At 44.4% G+C, this 20,629-nt stretch overlaps 1 protein-coding gene across 1 annotated transcript in view; it reads right to left on the bottom strand.

Annotated features, from left to right (window-relative positions):
* Positions 1–20,629, bottom strand: part of LOC120540243 (metabotropic glutamate receptor 7) — a 477,153-nt gene that overhangs the window by 206,427 nt on the left and 250,097 nt on the right. The window contains exons 3-4 of the mRNA XM_039770817.1: positions 3,770–3,905; positions 824–978 (exon numbers count right to left, since the gene is read on the bottom strand). Coding sequence (XP_039626751.1) covers positions 824–978; positions 3,770–3,905 — 291 coding nt within the window. The remainder of the gene's footprint in view (positions 1–823; positions 979–3,769; positions 3,906–20,629) is intronic.

The raw sequence follows: 20,629 nt of genomic DNA, 5'->3' as shown, positions 1-20,629 counted from the left end.
CCAAATGTGATAGGCAGGCTTATGGCCTGCATAGGCCTAAAACTGTAGCACACGCTACTCTGCCTCAAATACCATAATAAGAGAAGGAAAGAAAATGTAAAAAATAACTCTGGCTCAAAAAAACTGAACAAAGTTCTTGTAATAATTACATATTTAGTAAAGAAGATTGCAAACAAGGAAGTACAACAAGGTAAAGCACTAACACTGAGCAACAAAATGGGGCTTCCTATAACAATGCAAAGCCTAAAGCAAATAAATCCAATGAACTCAAATCCAAAAGACATTCCCGGTGAGTGAAGAAAGGGTCAAAGCTAATATTTCCCAATAGAAGCAAAAATGAAAACCAAAACGCGATGCCAAAGCTTAAGATTTCCTTTTATACAGCCGAGGGGCTGTCCCAGTTGCATTATCAGGTGGGCCTGCCTCCCTGGGCTTCACATGCAGAAGGCCGGGCAGGCAATAAGAATCACTAAGACACAGAGGGGTAGCATAATGCAAAAGACATAAATAACAAAACCCCTAAACAGCATTAGTAACATAATATGAAAAATAATATTTAAAAAAAACAACCAAATAATAAAATGTACAAAAAACACATAAACCTGAGCCATTGATGTAACCCTGGCCAAACCATAACATGAGCCCAGTGGGCACCAGCAGGATGCAGCCATTCTTAGTCCCCTTCGGTAAGATCGTCACGTAGAAGTTGCTCCCATTCTCTCATTTGATATCAAATAGTAAAAAGCAACACCAAAGCCACTGATGTCTGACACATTCTGCAGTCTGCAATCTGGATGAATGAAATCGATTTGGATCTCCTTACCTTCTATGGTGGCTCGTTTCGGGAGAATCGTGATCGCACCTTCGGCCACTTCTTCCTGTCGAAGCACAGGATTGACTTTGGTCCCCCAGCTGTCTGATCCGAGCCAAACAAAATGACCAACCTGATTGGCTCTCTTTGCTGCTGCCAGTACCTGCCTGCAAAAATGAGAACACCCAGGAAAATTTGAATTATTAATCCATTTGATTTGAGGTGAGAACCAACCCTGACAGGTACACACGTACACACCCATCCTGTCGCATAGTCAACATCAAATCACCAGTTCAGCAAACAGAGCGGACGTTTAGGGTGAGGGAGGAAAACGTTTAGTGACCGTTTAGTGACCATCTTTTCTTGATTCTCTCTGACAGTGCTACTTAAAATGTCCAACATCTCCCAGCGGCTGTGTGCGGTTTTCTGATCTTTCACCCCATTCATGGTAAAAGCAAAATGACCCAGCAGCAAAGTGTCCTCCTCGTTTTAACTCTTTTAGGACTAATTATTTTAACTTCCTTTTGTCCCAGGGCTGAATATTTTTCCAAAAGACTCAGTCTTCTAAAAAACACACAAAGCAATGGTTTCAAGCATAAAGCAACATAAATTACCTATTTATGACAAATGTCACTCTATTTTGGGTTCCAGGATCCCCTAAAGTAGGCATATTCACATACTTATTACATACGTGTTTGTCCCATCACCAATAAGCCGAAAGGCACTTTCTGGTAAACAAAAACGTCTTGAAGTAGCCGAGGGGCTGCTAATCCGTGGTGTCGACCAGCAGGCCGCATCGTTTGGTCAAGTCCAGTTGCCCACTCGTCTCCCACAGAGCAATGTCTGTGTAGTCCTCTTAGGGCGAATGTTTCCATAGGCGCGTCACCTACACGAGTGTGTCCAACACTATGATCAGCTGATGCAGGTATCTGACTCTCGTTTTCGATTTCCAGATTGTTTGCATCAAAATCGGAGTTTGATAAGCGTCTGTGCAGTCCTCCCAGGGCGAACGTTTCCATAGGTGCGTCAGCTCCACGAGTGTGTCCAACACTACAACCAGATGATGCAAGCACCTGACTTTCGTTTTCGATTTCCAGATCACTTGTATCAAAATTGGAGTTTGATAAGCATCTGTGTAGTCTTCCCAAGGAAAACGTTTTCGTAGACGCATCAGCTGCATGAAGTATGTCCAGCACTACGATTAGCTGGGGACCGGTCAGCTGATGCAAGCACCTGACTTTCGTTTTCGATCTCCAGATCACTTGTATCAAAATTGGAGTTCGATAAGCGTCTATGTAGTCCTCCCAGGGCGAACGTTTCCATAGGCGCATCAGCTACACAAGCTTGTCCTACACTACAATCAGAGGATGCAGGCACCTGACTTTCGTTTTCGATTTCCAGATCGTTTGCATCAAAATCAGAGTTCGATAAGCATCTGTGTAGTCCTCCCAGGGCGAATGTTTTCGTAGACGCGTCAGCTGCATGAAGTATGTCCAGCACTACGATTAGCTGGGGACTGGTTAGCTGATGCAAGCACTTGACTTTCGTTATCGATCTCCAGATCACTTGTATCAAAATTGGAGTTCTATAAGCATCTGTGTAGTCTTCCCAGGGCTAATGTTTTCGTAGGCGCGTCAGCTACACGAGCGTGTCCAACACTACGATCAGAGGATGCAGGCACCTGACTTTCGTTTTCGATTTCCAGATCGTTTGCATCAAAATCAGAGTTCGATAAGCATCTGTGTAGTCCTCCCAGGGCGAATGTTTTCGTAGACGCGTCAGCTGCATGAAATATGTCCAGCACTACGATTGGCTGGGGACTGGTTAGCTGATGCAAGCACTTGACTTTCGTTTTCGATCTCCAGATCACTTGTATCAAAATTGGAGTTCGATAAGCGTCTGTGTAGTCTTCCCAGGGCTAATGTTTTCGTAGGCGCGTCAGCTACACGAGCGTGTCCAACACTACGATCAGAGGATGCAGGCACCTGACTTTCGTTTTCGATCTCCAGATCACTTGTATCAAAATAGGAGTTCGATAAGTCAGAGTTTGATTCAGCAATGATATGCAAAAAATAAATAAGCACAGAGTATTTCGCTTTCTGCATTTGCTTCGCTCCCTCGGCCGATGTCGATGCCATTCTAGACGTTGCTTACTCATGCACATGTCAAGTCAATGAGTCTAACAGTCCTCCGAGCAAAGAGGGTCTACCTAAAACGTAACGGTGAGTTTTATAAACATTTACAGCTTTCCTTCTCCCTCTGCCCCGATATCCATTCTCAGCCCCTTGTGTCAACAAAAGTTAACATCCACCCTGAAAGAGATAAAGGAATACTCCACCCAGATTTTGTTTTCTTGTATGCATCTCATCCAATGTGCATTGTAGTGGTGGCATTGACATTTAGAATTGAAGACAGGACTCTTGACCAGTGAATGAGGAGAGGAGGCTTTAGTTAAAAAAAGGCAATCCCATGAGGCTTTAGCTTCTTGTTTATGAAGTGCACAGATTACTTCTGAAACATAATTTAAATGTTTTTGTAGCCAAAAAAGAAATTTTTTGCACATTACAGGCATAAAACTGGATAACTGACACTAGGCAACACAAAGAATGTAAAATGTTTTTTTTTTCCCATGGATGTTTTTCACGTCGTTTGTCGTCGTACACATTGGTCGTTATTGGCCATTATCAAATTTTTCTCAGCCATCACTACAAACTGCAAGGGGGTAAGTAATGTATAAAAGACACAAACGTTTCTGGAGGGAATATTCCTTTAATTTCTGTGCTTTCTATTTTAGGGCACTTTGGTAACATCGGTAAATGTCATTCAAATTACTGTCAAGAGTTAGAGAAACAGAACTGTGAAAGGTGAGTTATTTAGTCTTTGTTCAAAATTGTACATTCAAACGCACACACAAGTCGTAAGATTTCTCATTCAACCTGTAAGTGTAAGATGATTTACCTTATATCCTCATCACTGGCGAACATGATGACAGCACGGGCATTCTGTGTCTCCAAAAGCTGCTTGATCACTTTGTCAAAATCGGCGTTCTTGTGGTTGTGGGGTATTTTCAATGATTGTGCTATGCAAATTCCACCTGAAAAATAAAAAAAAGAGAATATTTAGTTTAGTTAGGGAGGAAAACAAAACGGCTTGGAGTCTGTAAAAAGCACAGTAAATAAGAATCCTTTATACATTAAAGAAGGGGGCCGATCGCTGTAATCAGGACTTGACCCCCCAAAATGGACAACATACACCAATCTGCTCAAAGGGGCTTCTGCAAAATGTGTTGATGCCTTTCATTTCTCTATACAAGACATCATTGGACTTGGGTAGAAAACCTTCACAGCTAAACAATTTAGGATTGCTAATTAAAGAGTGTTCAGAGGTCATGAAGAAGGCTAACAGAATGTCAGGTTATATAGCGCCTTGATGTGTGGTGAGTACAAGTCACAGGAGGTTCTACTCAGGCTTTATAACACATTGGTGAGGCCTCATTAGGAGTCCTGGGTGCAGTTTGGGTCTCCATAAAGACATAGCAGCACTAGAGAAGGTCTAGAGAAGAGAGATGAGGTTGATTCAGGGCTACAGGGGATGAGTTATGAGGAAAGATGAAAAGAGCTGAGCCTTTACAGTTTATGGAGAAGGAGATGAAGAGGAGACTTGACAGGAGAGTTCAAATTTGCAAAAGGATTCAGATGATGACTTTAAAACAAGTTCATCAAGAACACAAGAACACAGTTGTTAAGGGTGAATTTGACATAAATATTAGGCACTTGGAATAAGAGACAAAGTCATGTGGTAGACAGGAGGACTTTAGGGACTGTGTGGTGAGTACAAGTCACAGGAGGTTCTGCTCAGGCTTTACAACACACTGGTGAGGCCTCATCTGGAGTCCTGGGTGCAGTTTTGGTCTCCAGGCTACAAAAAGGACACAACAGCACAAGAGAAGGTTCAGAGAAGAGCAACTTGGGCTGAGTGCAGGGCGACAGGGGAAAAGATTAAAAGAGATGAGCCATTATAGAGATAAAGAGGAGACCAGAGTGATGTGAGTAAAATGATGAAGGGAATTAGTGCAGTGGATCGAGACGGTGACTTGAGATGAAACGAAAGTCCACCTTATGAGAAGGATTAAGGCGTTGCAGTGGACTCTAAGCTATCGACTTCCAGACTGTGTTCAGAAGCCATTAAGAAGGCTAACAGACTGTCAGGTTATATAGCGCCTTGATGTGTGGTGAGTACAAGTCACAGGAGGTTCTGCTCAGGCTTTATAACACACTGGTGAAGCCTCATCTGGAGTCCCGGGTGCAGTTTTGGTCTCCAGGCTACAAAAAGGACACAACAGCACTAGAAAAGGTCCAGAGGGTAGTGACTAGGCTGAGTGCAGGGCGACAGGAGAAACGGTTAAAAGAGCAGAGCCATTACAGAGATGAAGAGGAGACAGGAGTGAAGTGAATAAAATGATAAAGGGAATTAGTGCAGTGGATCAAGATGGTGACTTTAAAATGAGATGAAATCAGAAGTCCACCTTATGAGAAGGATTTAGGCGTCACAGTGGACTCTAAGCTATTGACTTCCCGACAGAAGCCGTTAAGAAGGCTAACAGAATGTCAGGTTATATAGCGCCTTGATGTGTGGTGAGTACAAGTGACAGGAGGTTCTGCTCAGGCTTTATAACACCCTAGTGAGGCCTCATCTGGAGTCCTGGGTGAAGTTTGGATCTCCATAAAGACATAGCAGCACTAGAAAAGGTCCAGAGAAGAGCAACAAGGGTGATTCTGGGAGTACAGGGGATGAGTTATGAGAGAAGATTCAAAGAGCTGAGCCTTTACAGTTTATGGAGAAGGAGACGAAGAGGAGACCTGAGATGAAGAGTTTAAAATTATGAAGTGAATTATTGCAGTGGATCGAGATGTCGACTTTACAATGAATTCATCAAGAACACGGGGACACAGTTGGAAACTTGTGAAGGTTGAATTTTGCACAAACATTAAGAAGTTTTTCTTTACACAAAGAACGACAGACACCTGAAATAAGCGACCAAGTAGTGTGGTAGACAGCAGGACTTTAGGAACTTTCAAAATCAACTTGAAGTTATTTTTGGAAGAATGAAGTGGACAGGACTGGCGAGCTTTGTTGGGTTGGATGACCTGTTCTCATTCAGATTGTTCTAACATTCTAAAGCCAATGTCAGATTACGCAAGTTTTCGTCATGGAGTACAAGTCACAGGAGGATCTGCTCAGGCTTTATAACACACTGGTGAGGCCTCATCTGGAGTCCTGGGTGCAGTTTGGGTCTCCGGGCTACAAAAAGGACACAATAGCACTAGAGAAGTGTGACTAGGTCTATTGCAGGGCTACAGGGGATGAATTATGAGGAAAGATTAAAAGAGCTGAGCCTTAACAGTTTATGGAGAAGGAGACGAAGAGGAGACCTCACTGTTTAAAATGATGAAGGGAATTAGTGCACTGGATCAAGACGATGACTTTAAAATTAATTCATGGGAACAGAGGTGGAGACTTATTCGGGGTAAATTTCACACACATTATGAACTTTTTCTTAACACAGAGGACCACAGACACTTGGAATAGTGTCTTGGAGTAGTGTGGTAGACTGGAGGACTTTAGGGACCTTCAAAACATGACTTGATGTTATTTTAAAAGAATGAAGTGGACAGGACTGGTAAGCTTTGTTGGGTTGAATGGCCTGTTCTCATCCAGATCGTTCTAACGTTCTAACGCCAATGTCAGATCAAGCAATGTTTAGTCATGCAGTACAAGTCACAGGAGGATCTGCTCAGGCTTTATAACACACTGGCGAGGCCTCATCTGGAGTCCTGGGTGCAGTTTGGGTCTCCGGGCTACAAAACGGACATAAGAGCACTGGAGAAGGTCCAGAGCAGTGATTCTTAACCCTTTTTGAGTCACTGACCCCTTTAAGAATCTGATGAAAGCTGTGGACCCCCTTTCCCCAGAAATATTCACATAAACACAACTTTGTATGCACTGAATATAATGGACTTTATTTATTTAGATCTGATTGTCTCATACAAATATGACCTACACAAAGTATTATTAAACATTAAACAATCTAAAATAAACACTTAATGGCCACTCATTATAATTAAGAAATTTAATCCATCCACCAACCCGCTATATCCCAACACACGGTCACGGGGGTCTGCATTAGCCAATCTCAGCCAGCACAGGGCACAAGGCAGGAACAAATCCCCAGGCAGGGTGCCAACCCACCGCAGGGCACACACACCCACCCACACTAGGGACAATTTACAATGCACCTAACCTGCATGTCTTTGGACTGTGGGAGGAAAGCCATGCAGACACGGGGAGAACATGCAAACTCCACACAAAGACGACCTAAGAAGCGAACCCGGGTCTCCTAACTGCGAGGCAGTGGCGCTACCACTGCACCACCGTGCCAGCCGAAATACAAATGCAAATTAAAACAGATCTGCTACTACTACTATGTCAACTCTAAATCAGCAGTACCAGGCTGTAAAGTGAATTTAAATGCTAATTTCTTTCTGACCCTTACCGACCCCCTGAAACCCATCGGGGTCCACGGACCTCCAGTTAAGAACCCCCTGGTCTAGAGACCACCAATGAGGAATAATAATTCTTTTAATAGTTTTTTTTCCATTTATATAGTGCCTTTTCTCATTACTCAAAGTGCTGTTCATAGGGAGTGGGGAGCCACTTCATGCACCACTGATGTGCAGCACCCACCTGGCAGCCATTTTTGCAGCAGTGTGCCCATCACACATGAGCTGTTAGGTGGTGAAGGGGTTGAGAGAGACAGGGGATGACTAGGGGTCCAGAATGACTAGGCCACGGTGGGCAATTTAGCCAGGACATCGGGATACACACACACACACTCTTTATAAAGGATGCCCAGGGGATCATTTATGACCACAGAGAGTTAGGACTTCGGTCTTAATGTCTCAACCGAAGGACGGTGCCATTTTTACACCATTTGAGACACTGGGGATCTACAAAGAGACCCCAGGGTAAGTGCCCCCTGCTGGTTTCGCCAACACCTCTTCCAGCAGCAGCTCAAGCTTTTCCTAGGTGGTCTCCCTTCCAAGTACTGGCCCCGGGCCCCCACCAGGTGGGTGACCTCTTCTGAAGTGCAGCTGTTATGGGAAGCAAAGCCGAGGAGCAAAGAAAGCGCGATTCGTGTCGTAAAGGAAACTTGCAGAAGGCTAATCAGTGGAAGTGGCTGCGGTGTGATGCTACCGGAGGAAAAGACTGAAGAAAAAAAAAAATAGAGAAGAAGAAAAAATCAATTTACAGCCCTGGATGACAATCAGAGTGAAGATAAACAAGATGTGAGCGGCAGGAGCCGAGCCTTACAGAGAAAGAGAGTGTAGAGATCCAATTTGCGCTGACATTTGCCAGGGTGAGCAAGAAAAAGCAAGAGGAGAAGCATCTGAAAGGGCGACTACAGAGACATAAACTTTGAAAAGCAAATTATCATTCCTAATAGAAATATGCAAATGTGACAGTTTATTAATGTAGGCACTGCCACTTCACAGTGAAATGTCCTACTGTGACAGAGCAGCACGTCCGTTGACGATTCAGAGACGTGAGCTTCATCCCATTAAAATCATCTAGCACGTTCTGAATTTGTTTGTTCCAATCCAGGTTCCTGGGGACGATTCTCACCGGACAGGAATCGACCCCGGATGTGCCACCTTCACAAATATTCAGTCAGCCATCGACCTATCCCATAAATCAGTGCGATAGGAGACAGAAGAAAGGGTAATAGCTATACATGGAGACAGTGACCGGACCACGAGTAGTGCCATCACGTCATCTTGGATGTTACCAACATTACCCCTCTCTGTTAAGGCTACCCAGGATTCCCACTGGAAGCCAAGAACAAGGATTGGACTCCCAAGCAGAGCTGTGAATGGACTTGGGCAAGCAGTTGAAGCTCCCAGAAATCATCCCACTTACAACTGTCCACCCAGACATAATCATCTTCTCAGAGACCACCTCGCAAATGGTCAGGTTAAGAAGTTCACAGGTTAAGAGCACTTTGAGGTACTTGTAGGGCGTTCACTCTTCAAAACCCAAACGCTGCTGCGCAGCACGGGTAATGCAAAGAAGACGGTCATCAGACCAGCTACTAAAGCTACAGACTGAGCCACTAGGTGCCTCTGGATTAAGGAGGTACAGTAGATCCAGAATCAGTTGCTAGTGGGACGCAAGCCTGGGATTAATCATCTTCGGCTGGATTACCTGGGTGAAGCTGTCTAATATTGGGAGACCCCAAACACCTGATGAGCCCAACTAACCTCACAGAAGATACACCCGAGCACATTCGTAGAATGTTATTTCACAATAGTCACCTCTGTGAACGAGTCTGAGGTTGTGATCTTCTGGAAAGATCTGAACACATCCACCTTGACCCGTAGCCTATAAATAAAACATCACCCAGCACCTAATGCACGTGGAATCTGATCTGTCCAACATCTTCATTACAGCCATGGGTGGCGTAAGACCAGCAGTATTTCAGTTGCGCATGACAAATAGCGAAAGGCCGATAAATATAAAGAACCAGCAGCAACAGAGTCATCAATATTTTAACAGCATCTGACCCAATGAAGTGCATGTTAGGTTCATCACCTTTAGCTCATCATTAACAACAATGGTTTAATAGGCTTGTTGCTCCACTCTACACAGGGCCGGACCTCCTTTGGGTTGAGACCCTTACAGCACATTCATATCATCTCCAAACCAAGCACATCATCAAGACTTCCTCTTAACTCAGCTGTCATCTTTCTCTCACATCGTGTGATCCCACACATCCATTTGACATACCTTTTAATCCTACAAATCTCTGTAGTGTGAAATAACCAGCAGGTGAAGTCTGGACCTTCTTAAGGTGGGTTTACAGTCAAACCCCATCTACACAAAAGTTCACTGGAGCTCAGACACACTGAACATCATGGTCACCTCGCTTACTCTGGCCTAAGGCCTGCTCTAGGAAGAGTCGTAGTTTTTCTGTACTTCTTCCATTTTTGCAAGATCTATCTATCTATCTATCTATCTATCTATCTATCTATCTATCTATCTATCTATCTATTACTGTATATAGTGTCTTTCACATCTATCTACTTACTGTATATAGTGCCTTTTAGATCTATCTATAGACTATGCAGTATATAGTGCATTTTAGGCCTATCTATATACAGTAATATAGCGCCTTTCACATCTATCTACTTACTGTACTGTATATTGTGCCTTTTAGATCTATCTGTATACTGTACGGTATATAGGGTCTTTTATGTCTATTGCATATAGTGCCTTTTCTATCTATCTATCTATCTATCTATCTATCTATCTATCTATTGTATATAGTGGCTTTTAGAGCTATCTAATGTATATAGTGCCTTTAATATGTATCTGTTTATTTACTTACTATATATAGTGACTTTCAGATCTATTTTATATAGTACCTTTTAGATCTATCTATCTATCTATCTATCTATCTATCTATCTATCTATGCTACATAGTTATGACATGCACTGCATTAGTTGGAGAAATATGTAAGGTGCATTATAATAGATATATATGAAACACACTATATTAGCCAGATATGAATGGCAGCATAGATTTAAAAAATTATTTTGTTGTTTTTATAATTGCAATTAATTTGGACCAAATTATAAAGGCACTATATAATATAGTGCCTTTCATATCTATCTGTCTGTATATCTACTTTCTGTATGTTTAATTCAATTTAGATCTATTTTATATAGTGGCTTTTAGATCTATCTATCTATCTCTATTATATAGTGCCTTTCACATCTATCTATCTATCTATCTATCTATCTATCTATCTATCTATCTATCTATCTATCTATCTATCTATCTATCTCTATTATAAAGTGCCTTTCACATCTATCTATCTATCTATCTATCTATCTATCTATCTATCTATCTATCTATCTATCTATCTATCTATCTATCTATCTATATTATATAGTGCCTTTCACAGCTATCTATCTACAGTATCTATCTATCTATCTATCTATTGGGGTATAGTGCCCAATATTAATGGTCACAGGGTTCTCTCCTCCCGTAAATCGTACGGTCCAAGTCACATCCTCCCCTCCGCCTCCCTTAACTGCAGATGCGGTTCCAGCCGATTCCTCCTCCACAGCCCATCTACTGAGTTGGTAGCCCACTGCACCTTTCTGTAGTCCTGCTGGAGCTGCTCAGGCATCTTAGCTACAATTCCTTGCCTCGTACCCAGAAGTCACTCTGTCAAACTGCTCTCAACAGAGCGGATATGAAAACAAGCCGGGCGCCTGATAAGAGTGCTGGTCCCAGCTAAAGAAAATTGAATCAGGTTTGCTGTAAATGTGTTTTCAGGCTTGACAGTGTTTGTGATTGTAAAGCTGCATCTGACAAATAAAGCTGGTGGCGTTATTTAGCAATTCAGTCAGTCAGTCAGTCATTGTCTAACCCGCCAAGACATAAATAGGGTTACAGGGGTCTTCATTCAATATCCTATTTTTTTTTTAAATGACATGAGTTGTGTGAGAGGAGGTTGCAGACAGGACACACCGAATAATACTTAAAAGTCACAATGCTTGGCGTGCCAGCTGCAGCAGCACACGTGGCAGCCTCCCCTCGTATTGTGCGAGATGGCATGTGCTTTGCAGCCCCCACACTTATCTGGAGACCTGGATCAGCCGCAGCATTCTAAACAAGTCCGACTTACACATCCATGGGCTGTATGGCTATGAGTAGCGATAAAGGAAATTGGAAAGCTAAACAGAAATAACAGAAACCGGGAACAATTTTGTCTATCTGTAGAGCAAATGGGCACTTGCAGGACCTGTGAGCGCTGGAATGATTTGCCAAGGCCTACAAGATCAGGGTATTAATCAAAGGGGCTCAAGCTGACAATGTAAAAATTGTAGTTGTCCTCCCATAACAATTTAAGGGATTGCACTGCAAACCATCAGAGCGGTTGTTCAATTCTCACATCTGACGTTCCCCTCTCAAGAGAAACTCATTCATTTGGTAAAACCGTTATATGAAGTTTAATTCAAAATAAGTACACGACAAGTCCAAGGAATTTAAACAAATAATGAAAAACAGTCTGAATGGATCAGCAGCCTAAACAACCCACAACAGACATCCACATCACAATGGGCGCCTATCCAAAACCCCAAAGAGGGTGGCACGTGGGGCATTGGCACTGGCCACAGTGTGCTCTCTGGCTTCTACTTCTTTTCCTTTTCTGTGTCTTCTTTATTTGATTTAAATTAATGTGTTTCATTTGCTTATTGCAATTTACAAAGTAATTAAAGACATAATTTCATTTATAAAGCACATATCGTGCCCTCTATGACGTTCCCTGATGCCCCCCCTGTTCCACAGTTTAAAATCGTGATTGAACTGCACATGGCAGGCTGTTATTGAAGGGGATCTGCAGACATTTGGGTCTCTCCACACTTTTTGTTCACGGTCCCCCCATTTCAGGGCACCCACAAATGGCAGGCCTGTTAAAGCCGTCGTCACATTTACGACTTCGTCACATATCCCAGCATGCCAATGACCGCATAAAGTCTGCGATTCACAGACTTTACCAGGTGCTGAGGGTCTTCTCTGCCAAGCCTCTAGTGCAGCCGTCTTCAGTCTCTGCTTGTTTTAGGGGGGCTTCTCCTCATCAGTATATGGATGAACTGCTCAGTGTGTGACTGGCTTAGCCATTCAGGAATTTTCCATTTTTTTTTTTTAAGCTTTGCTGGGTTGCCTCAGCAGGATGTTTGGCTCATTATCTTGTTGTAGGATGAAACACAGTCAATGGGTTTGGAGGCCATTACTGGAACTTGAGCAGATCAGATGTTTCTACACATCTCGGAATTCATTGTGCTGTCAGCCGGTCCATCATCAGTGATGTGAAGTGTGCCAGGACCTGTGCCAGCCATCCATGCCCAAGCCATGGCAAAACCATGTTTAACAGATGAGCTGGTCTGGTTTGGATCTCTGGCAGTTTCTTGTCATCTCCGCACTTGCCATCACTCTGATGAGGTTTATTTTTGTCTTATCTGTCCATGAGACCTTTTTCCCGGAATTCTGTTGGCTCTCTGAAGTCCCTTTTTTCAAAAACTGTAATCTGGCCATCCTGTTGTGATATAAGGACGCTATATTGTGCCCGACCCGGCACAGACTCACACTGAGGCACATGTAAAATGCACAAAAGACTTTATTTTCTTCAGCTGGAGGACTCGTCTTCCCCGTAATCCCTCCAGCCACAACACAGTCCCAAAAGCACTCACTGTAACCGAATACACTTTCTCTTATGGCACCACCACTTCTCCCGTCAAGCTTCGTCCTCTTCCTCCCAACTCTGGCTCCCCGACTATATGAAGGTGGCCCCTTTTATATTCACCTGCATGTGCTCCAGGTGCTTGCTGATGTCCTTCCGGCGGCAGTTCCTGGTGTGGCGGAAGTGCCGCATGAGCACCCGGAAGCACTCTGGGTGTCTCTGGAAGGTCCTCCATCAACCCTCCCAGGTGTGATGGAAGTGCAGATATCCTGGGTTCTATGAGGCTCTGGGCACCCCCTGGTGGTGGCCACAGGTCCCAACATGCTCCGTGCCCGTGGTCCCCACATTGTCCAGGGCGGTTGCCCCCTCGTGGCCCGGGGGTTGTATAGTCTGCCTCCTGATCCTGCCACATTGTTTAAGTGGTTTGCATCTCACAGTGTGGCCTCCGCGTGTCTGGTCACAAAGCCTTCTGCTGATAGTCGTCTCTGACGCGTCCACAACTGCCCCCTGAAGACCTCCTGTTTCTGATCTCCCGGCCAGGCATTGGGGTTCTTTTTCTTTCCAATAGTGAAGATTCTTCTGTCATTAGTAAAGCCATTAAGACAGTTATAGAACAACAATAAACCTTATCCTAAAATGAACTGGAAGCCAGTGCAATAACGCCAACACTGGGGTGACGTGTCTCCTCTTCTTAGTGTCAGTCAGCAACTGGGCAGCGGCATTCTGGCCCAACTATAGGCATGGCACAGCTGCCCGGCTCACACCTACATAACAAAAATTACAGGAATCTGAGTAAGAAATATGAAAAACTTCATTTTTTTCTAGGGCAGTATGAGAGAGGAATGCCCTTTTTTTACTTATTATCCTAAATTGAAGAAAACTACTTTTTGGCACTGGATTGATCCCTAATTATGTATTTTTGGTAATTTTGCCTTCCTTATTTACTGTTTATTTTTTGTGTATTTTGTACAATTCTCCTGGGCTCCTTGTAAATTGGGGTGGCTGGAAACCCAAGAGGCGGAAGTGTGGCCAAATAAGGCCCTGGAAAGGTCCATGCGCCCCCTGGCGTTGGCCATGCTCATAACCTGTGGCCCCACTTGGAAACCATTGAGGCTGCCCTCTATTAGCCCGGGGCAGAAACTGTCCTGTTAATACTCTCTCTTCCCCCAGTCCTTCCACACACGGGGCGTCTTGGGCGGGTAAAGATTCCGGCGACCCACCACAGAGGTGCACAATGATGGTAGACTTGGTCGTGCTGCAGCTTAACTCGCACGCACCACTCTGGTCTTGTCTAATTGACCTTCTTTTCTTGCAGTTTGTTCATGTATAATACGGTTTTATGATTTTTCTGGGCAGATCTAAGTAAAGCTACACTCATCTTTATTTGAAAAAGCCACTGTTTCTGTCATTTTTTTCATAGAAGAACAGCCGGCTGGAATATTAGCATGTCTTCTGAGATGAAACAAGCAGACTATCCTCATCACGGGACATCCCAGGCCAATTAGACATAACCTTCTGGCGAATCGCTCCTTAATTGGGGGGAATTCTGGAGTAGATGAAAACATTCTGCTTCAGTGAGTGGCTCAGCATAGCGCCAAGAACCAATGAGTCATGCGACTCATTAACGACAGACCGGGGCTGCCTTCATTCAGCTTGGGCACGGCGTCGGGCTAGAAATAAGTGGCAGTAATGGGTGACATGATGAAACCTGCAAGAGTAAGTTGGAAGAAAGCAGTAGTGGAAATGAACTGTGCCTGTCACTTCATCGTCGAGTGTGAATGTGAGAAGAGGAAGGCCTTGCAGCCCGTAGGAGCTGAGCAGCTGGGCTGTAGTTGTGCGGGGTGACCTGTGTGCCTCAAGCTTTACCAACGTGTAGTGAGAAGCCGACTGCCAACAAGGTGATTCATGCACCTCACCCCAAAACCCAGCTCTGGATTCAAATCCAGGGGCGAATGCCACGTATTGCTTAAATATTCCCTATGTGTTCTTGGACTGTCGGATAAAGCTCGATTCCTACAAAGCCATGGTGTAGTGTGGATGTGGTTGTGGGTTACTTGATACCACCCAGCATCTGTTCACTACCAGAACGACTACTACAGTATCTACACATATAAAACTTTCCATATCGGTGGGAAGCTGAAATTTCGCCTGCTCATTCATTGCAGTGTACTTACAAAAGTTAGGGACGTTTCATGTCCTATTGCAACAGCCAACGGGTGTAGCCCCCAAACTGTACATATAGGTAGGGGAAACCCCTCCTCACTATTTCTGCAACTTCCAATATCCATTGGAAACCCACATTTCCCATGCTCAGTCCTTTACACTGTACTTACAAATGTTAAGTATGTTTCATTTCACGCCGTGACCCGTGTCACACACGTGTGCATGGGGGGCAGCTAAAGGGCTTAGAAAATACTGATTATACATCTGCCCAGGGGGGAGCGGGGTACGCTGACACTCTTTCTGAGTTCTCTGCAGGTCTTACCCGGGAAATCCCACCAGGAGCCACCATTTCCAGGAAGGACACATCACTTCCGGTTCCGGCCCCCAAGGATAAAGTCACTTCCGGTTCCGGCCCCAAGGATGACGTCACTTCCAGTTCCGGCCCAGAGGACGACATCACTTCCGCCCTCTGTACTATAAAGCCCACTGCCTTTGCTCTGGCAGGCAGTTCTGTTTTGGACTCTGTTGTGTAAACTGCTATACAATGCCTCAAATACTTTTGCAGCCAGGATACCGCATTAAACGGGTGGCTGCCTCAAACCTTTCCACGCCTCAAGTCTCTACTTATTACACCCGTAATGAACTTTCAAAAATAACGTCTTCTTTTTGGCGGTTCTCACCATTATGCCGTAAGGAACTTTCGTAACTGACCTCTCCTTTTGGCGGTTTCATTCCTTACTTCCATTAACAGATGATTTATTTCACTGCAGATATGCACAAGGGACTCTCCCGGTCCCCCTTCCTTTCTCCGCACGCCCACTGTCCGCGCACCTACCACGTGGTTGGCTCCCTGCCTACAGTCATATGAAAAAGTTTGGGAACCCCTCTTAATTCTTTGGATTTTTGTTTCTCATTGGCTGAGCTTTCAAAGTAGCAACTTCCTTTTAATATCTGACATGCCTTATGGAGACAGTAGGATTTCAGCAGTGACATTAAGTTTATTGGATTATCAGAAAATATGCAATATGCATCATAACAAAATTAGACAGGCACACCAACAGAGATATGACATCAATACTTAGCTGAGCCTCCTTTTGCTCCTTTGAGTCTCTCGACGCTGTCCTCCTGTAGCCTGTGATGAGTGTCTGGACTCTGATGTTGGTATTTCTGACCATTCTTCATACAAAATCTCTCCAGTTCAGTTCAATTTGATGGACAGCCTGCTTCAAATCATCCCATTTAGATTTTCGATGATATTCAAGTCAGGGACTGTGACGGCCATTCCAGAACATTGTACTTCTCCCTCTGCATGAATGCCTTTGTAGATTTCCAACTGTGTTTTGGGTCATTGTCTTGTTGGAATATCCAACCCCTGCGTAACTTCAACTTTGTGACTGATGCTTGAACATTATCCTGAAGAATTTGTTGATATTGGGTTGAATTCATTCGACCTTCAACTTTAACAAGGGCCCCAGTCCCTGAACTGGCCACACAGCCACACAGCATGATGGGACCTCCACCACATTTGACAGCAGGTGTTTTTCTTGGAATTCTGTGTTCTTCTTCCACCATGTAAAGTGCTTTTTGTTCTGACCAAATAACTCCATTTTTGTCTCATCAGTCCAAAGCACTTTGTTCCAAAATGAATCTGGTTTGTCTAAATGAGCATTTGATACAACAAGCGACTCTGTTTGTGGCGTGAGTGCAGAAAGGGCTTCTTTCTCATCACCCTGCCATACAGATGTGCTGAATTGTAGAACGATGTACAGATACACCATCTGCAGCGAGATGTTCTTGCAGGTCTTTGGAGGTGATCTGTGGGTTGTCTGTCACCATTCTCACAATCCTGCCTCTTCATATGCCGCTCCTGTATTTTTCTTGGCCTGCCAGACCTGCTGGGTTTAACAGCAACTGTGCCTGTGGCCTTCCATTTCCTGATTCCATTCCTTACAGTTGAAACTGACAGTTTAAACCGCTGAGATGGCTTTTTGTAGCCTTCCCCTAAACCAGGAGACTCAACAATCTTTGTTTTCAGATCTTTGGAGAGTTGCTTTGAGGATCCCATGCTGTCTGTCACTCTTCAGAGGAGAGTCAAAGGGAAGGAAGCACAACTTGCAATTGACCACCTTAAATACTTTTGACCACTCATGATTGGACACTCCTGTCTATGAAGTTCAAGGCTTCACAAGCTCATCCAACCAAGTAATCAGCATTGAGCAGTGACAGGCATTCAAATCAGCACAATGACAAGGGGACCCACATTTCTGCACAGCCAGTTTTTCACATTTGATTTAATTTTATAAAACTAAATACTGTGTCACTAAAAATCTTTGTTCGGAAAACACTGCAGTACTCAGATGTTCCTAGGAAATGAAAGACATACCAGTCTTATATTTTTTGTTGAAAGGAGAGTCAGTCATTATGCAGGCTGAGAGGGGTTCATAAACCTTTTCATAGGACTGTATACACATTAACGACATCCTGCGCTCATGTGCCTCCTCACTCACTTCCTTACTTTCCTCAGCTGTTCGTTGTGCTCACTGCTCCCTTCTTCTTTACTCCACCGCTTCAAGCCTGTTATTGTTCGCCCCCATAAACTCACCCATAAACTGTCTGCACTTGGCCTGCGCCCCACCCTCTGTGACTGGCTCCTAGTCTTTCTGACTGGCAGGCCCCATTCTGTCAGGACTGGTAATAGGATTTCAGCCAGCATTATCACAAACACAGGCGCGCCACTGGGATGCATCCTCAGCCCCATCCTCTGCACCCTGTTCACCCACGACTGTGTCACCTCTAACAAAGATAACATCATCCTAAAGTTCGCAGACGACACCGCAGTGATAGGACGCATCACTGGTGGGGATGAGGCGGCCTACAGGAGGGAGGTAGACAGTCTGGCGTCATGGTGCCACTTTGTTAAATGGTGCAACTCAAACCACCTATGCCTGGACACCAGCAAAACCAAGGAGCTGTTGGTGGATTTTAGGAGGCCCAGACCCCTCATGGACCCCATGATCATCAGAGGTGACTGTGCAGAGGGTGCAGACCTATAAATACCTGGGAGTGCAGCTGGATGATGAATTGGACTGGACTGCCAAGACTGATGCTCTGTGTAAGAAAGGTCAGAGCCAACTATACTTCCTTAGAAGGCTGGCGTCCTTCAACATCTGCAATAAGATGCTGCAGATGTTCTATCAGACGGTTGTGGCGAACGCCCTCTTCTACGAGGTGGTGTGCTGGGGGGGCAGCATAAAGAAGAAGGACGCCTCATGCCTGGACAAACTGGTGAGGAAGGCAGGCTCTATTGTAGGCACGGAGCTGGACAGTTTGACATCTGTGGCAGAGCAACGGGCACTGAGCAGACTCCTGTCAATCATGGAGAATCCACTGCATCCACTGAACATATATTGAATGGCGTTTAGATCTATTTTATATAGTGACTTTTAGATCTATCTATCTATCTATCTATCTATCTATCTATCTATCTATCTATCTATCTATCTATCTATCTATCTATCTATCTATCTATCTATCTGGTGTGAGGACAATAACCTCACCTTCAACACAGACAAGACGAAGGAGATGATAGTGGACATGAGGAAGGAGAGGAGACCTCACCGGCCACTGTGAAGAGGTAAGCATCATTAAATACCTGGGCATCTAATTCAGCGAGGACCTCACGTGGACACTTAACACCTCACAGCTGGTCAAGAGGGCTCAACAGCGGCTGTACTTTCTGAGGAGGCTGAGGAAGTTTGGCATGTCGACTAAGATCCTCGGCAACTTTTACAGCTGCATTGTTGAGAGCATCTTGACCAGCTGCATCACCGTGTGGTACGATAACACTACAGCTATGGACCGCAAACGCCTGCAGAGAGTGGTAAAGACTGCTGAGAAGATCGCCAGGACCCCACTGCCCTCTCTGCAGAGCGTCTACAACTGCAGAGTCCACAGGAGAACTGCCTCGATCCTAAGGGAGAATAACACAAACTGTTCATACTTCTACCCTCAGGCAGGAGGTACAGACGTTTCTTCCTTAAGGCCATTAGACTCCTAAATAACTGACTGGAGTTTATAACCTCATTCTATTGACCTCACACAACTGTATTGAACTTGTCCATCACACACCTACCTGCACATCACACTTTATACTCCTGTTCTGTTTATATACTTTATGCTGCCTCTGTTACTTATTATCTATCTGCTACTTATTATTTATGTTTATCTTTATTCGTTGGTTTTGTCATTTGGTGTGGACAGCAAAGAAAGAATGACATTGTACAGGGAAACGCGTTTCCTTAGAATGCACACGACAATAAACAAACTTTGAACTTGGAAACTTGTAAAATGTTTCCTTTTCTTTTTCATAACTTCTTTAACACACTTCTTTACACACTCCGCTGCGACACGTGGGTATTTTGCGAGTTATTATATGTAAGGTGGTGAGTCAGTAGCAGTGTATTGCTATGGACTCACACCACGGACCATCCCGGTTTGCAAGCTTGCACTGCAGTAACTGCTGGTGGGCAGTGGTGACCCTGTGACATCAGGATGACATCCGCCCTCAGAAGCAGTTTCTTTTCAGCCTTCCACTCAGTCCCCTCATTGCTGCGCAGCACCACCGCCTCCACCATCCAACACCTCCACAGTGCCAATCCTGCCGACTACGCCAAAGTGTATTGTCGTGCACTTGCACTATAGCTCAGAAATATTATTTTACAATTATGGCAGACACATCTTAAGTGATGCCCTGCGGTGGGCTGGCGCTCTGCCCAGGGTTTGTTCCTGTGTTGGTTGGGATTGGCTCCAGCAGACCCAAGTGTCCCTGTGTTAGGATATAGCGGGTTGGATAATGACTGACTGACATCTTAAGTGAAGCATTTTTAATATAACTGTAAGACGTCTGCTCTTACAGTTTAAAATGGGGGCACAGAATGTTCAAGGCAGCAGCCTGTAGGGGGCGCCACTCCACGGCAGTTCTTTCCTCAGGCAGACATTCCCATTCACGTCTGGCGCCCTCTTCAGGCAGGTGACTCTTTCAATACATTGAATTAGCAAGTCATAGACTGAAAAATCCAAATACAAAGGAATGAATGAGCAGTTTAGCAATATATCGAACTTGATTCTGCTTTTTGTTGGATTCAGCGATTATGACGAAATGCCTGTTTGCTTATTTTAGACTCTAAAATGACTTTCGGACTCAGCGCGCCGCCGCCGTGCAGGAATTGATTTTTTTGACACCTTATTCGCATGACATTTGTAACGCAGAGGCTTAATCTGCTTTGACAAGTTCTCCGTTTATCCATTTATCACGGAGCCGCAACCTCCAAGGACGTCTTGGGCT

This window comes from Polypterus senegalus, chromosome 12 (assembly GCF_016835505.1).
Source record: "Polypterus senegalus isolate Bchr_013 chromosome 12, ASM1683550v1, whole genome shotgun sequence".
Taxonomy (NCBI): Eukaryota; Metazoa; Chordata; class Cladistia; order Polypteriformes; family Polypteridae; genus Polypterus; species Polypterus senegalus.
Note: the sequence above shows the minus strand (reverse complement) of the source record. Positions and strands in the feature narration are given on the sequence as shown.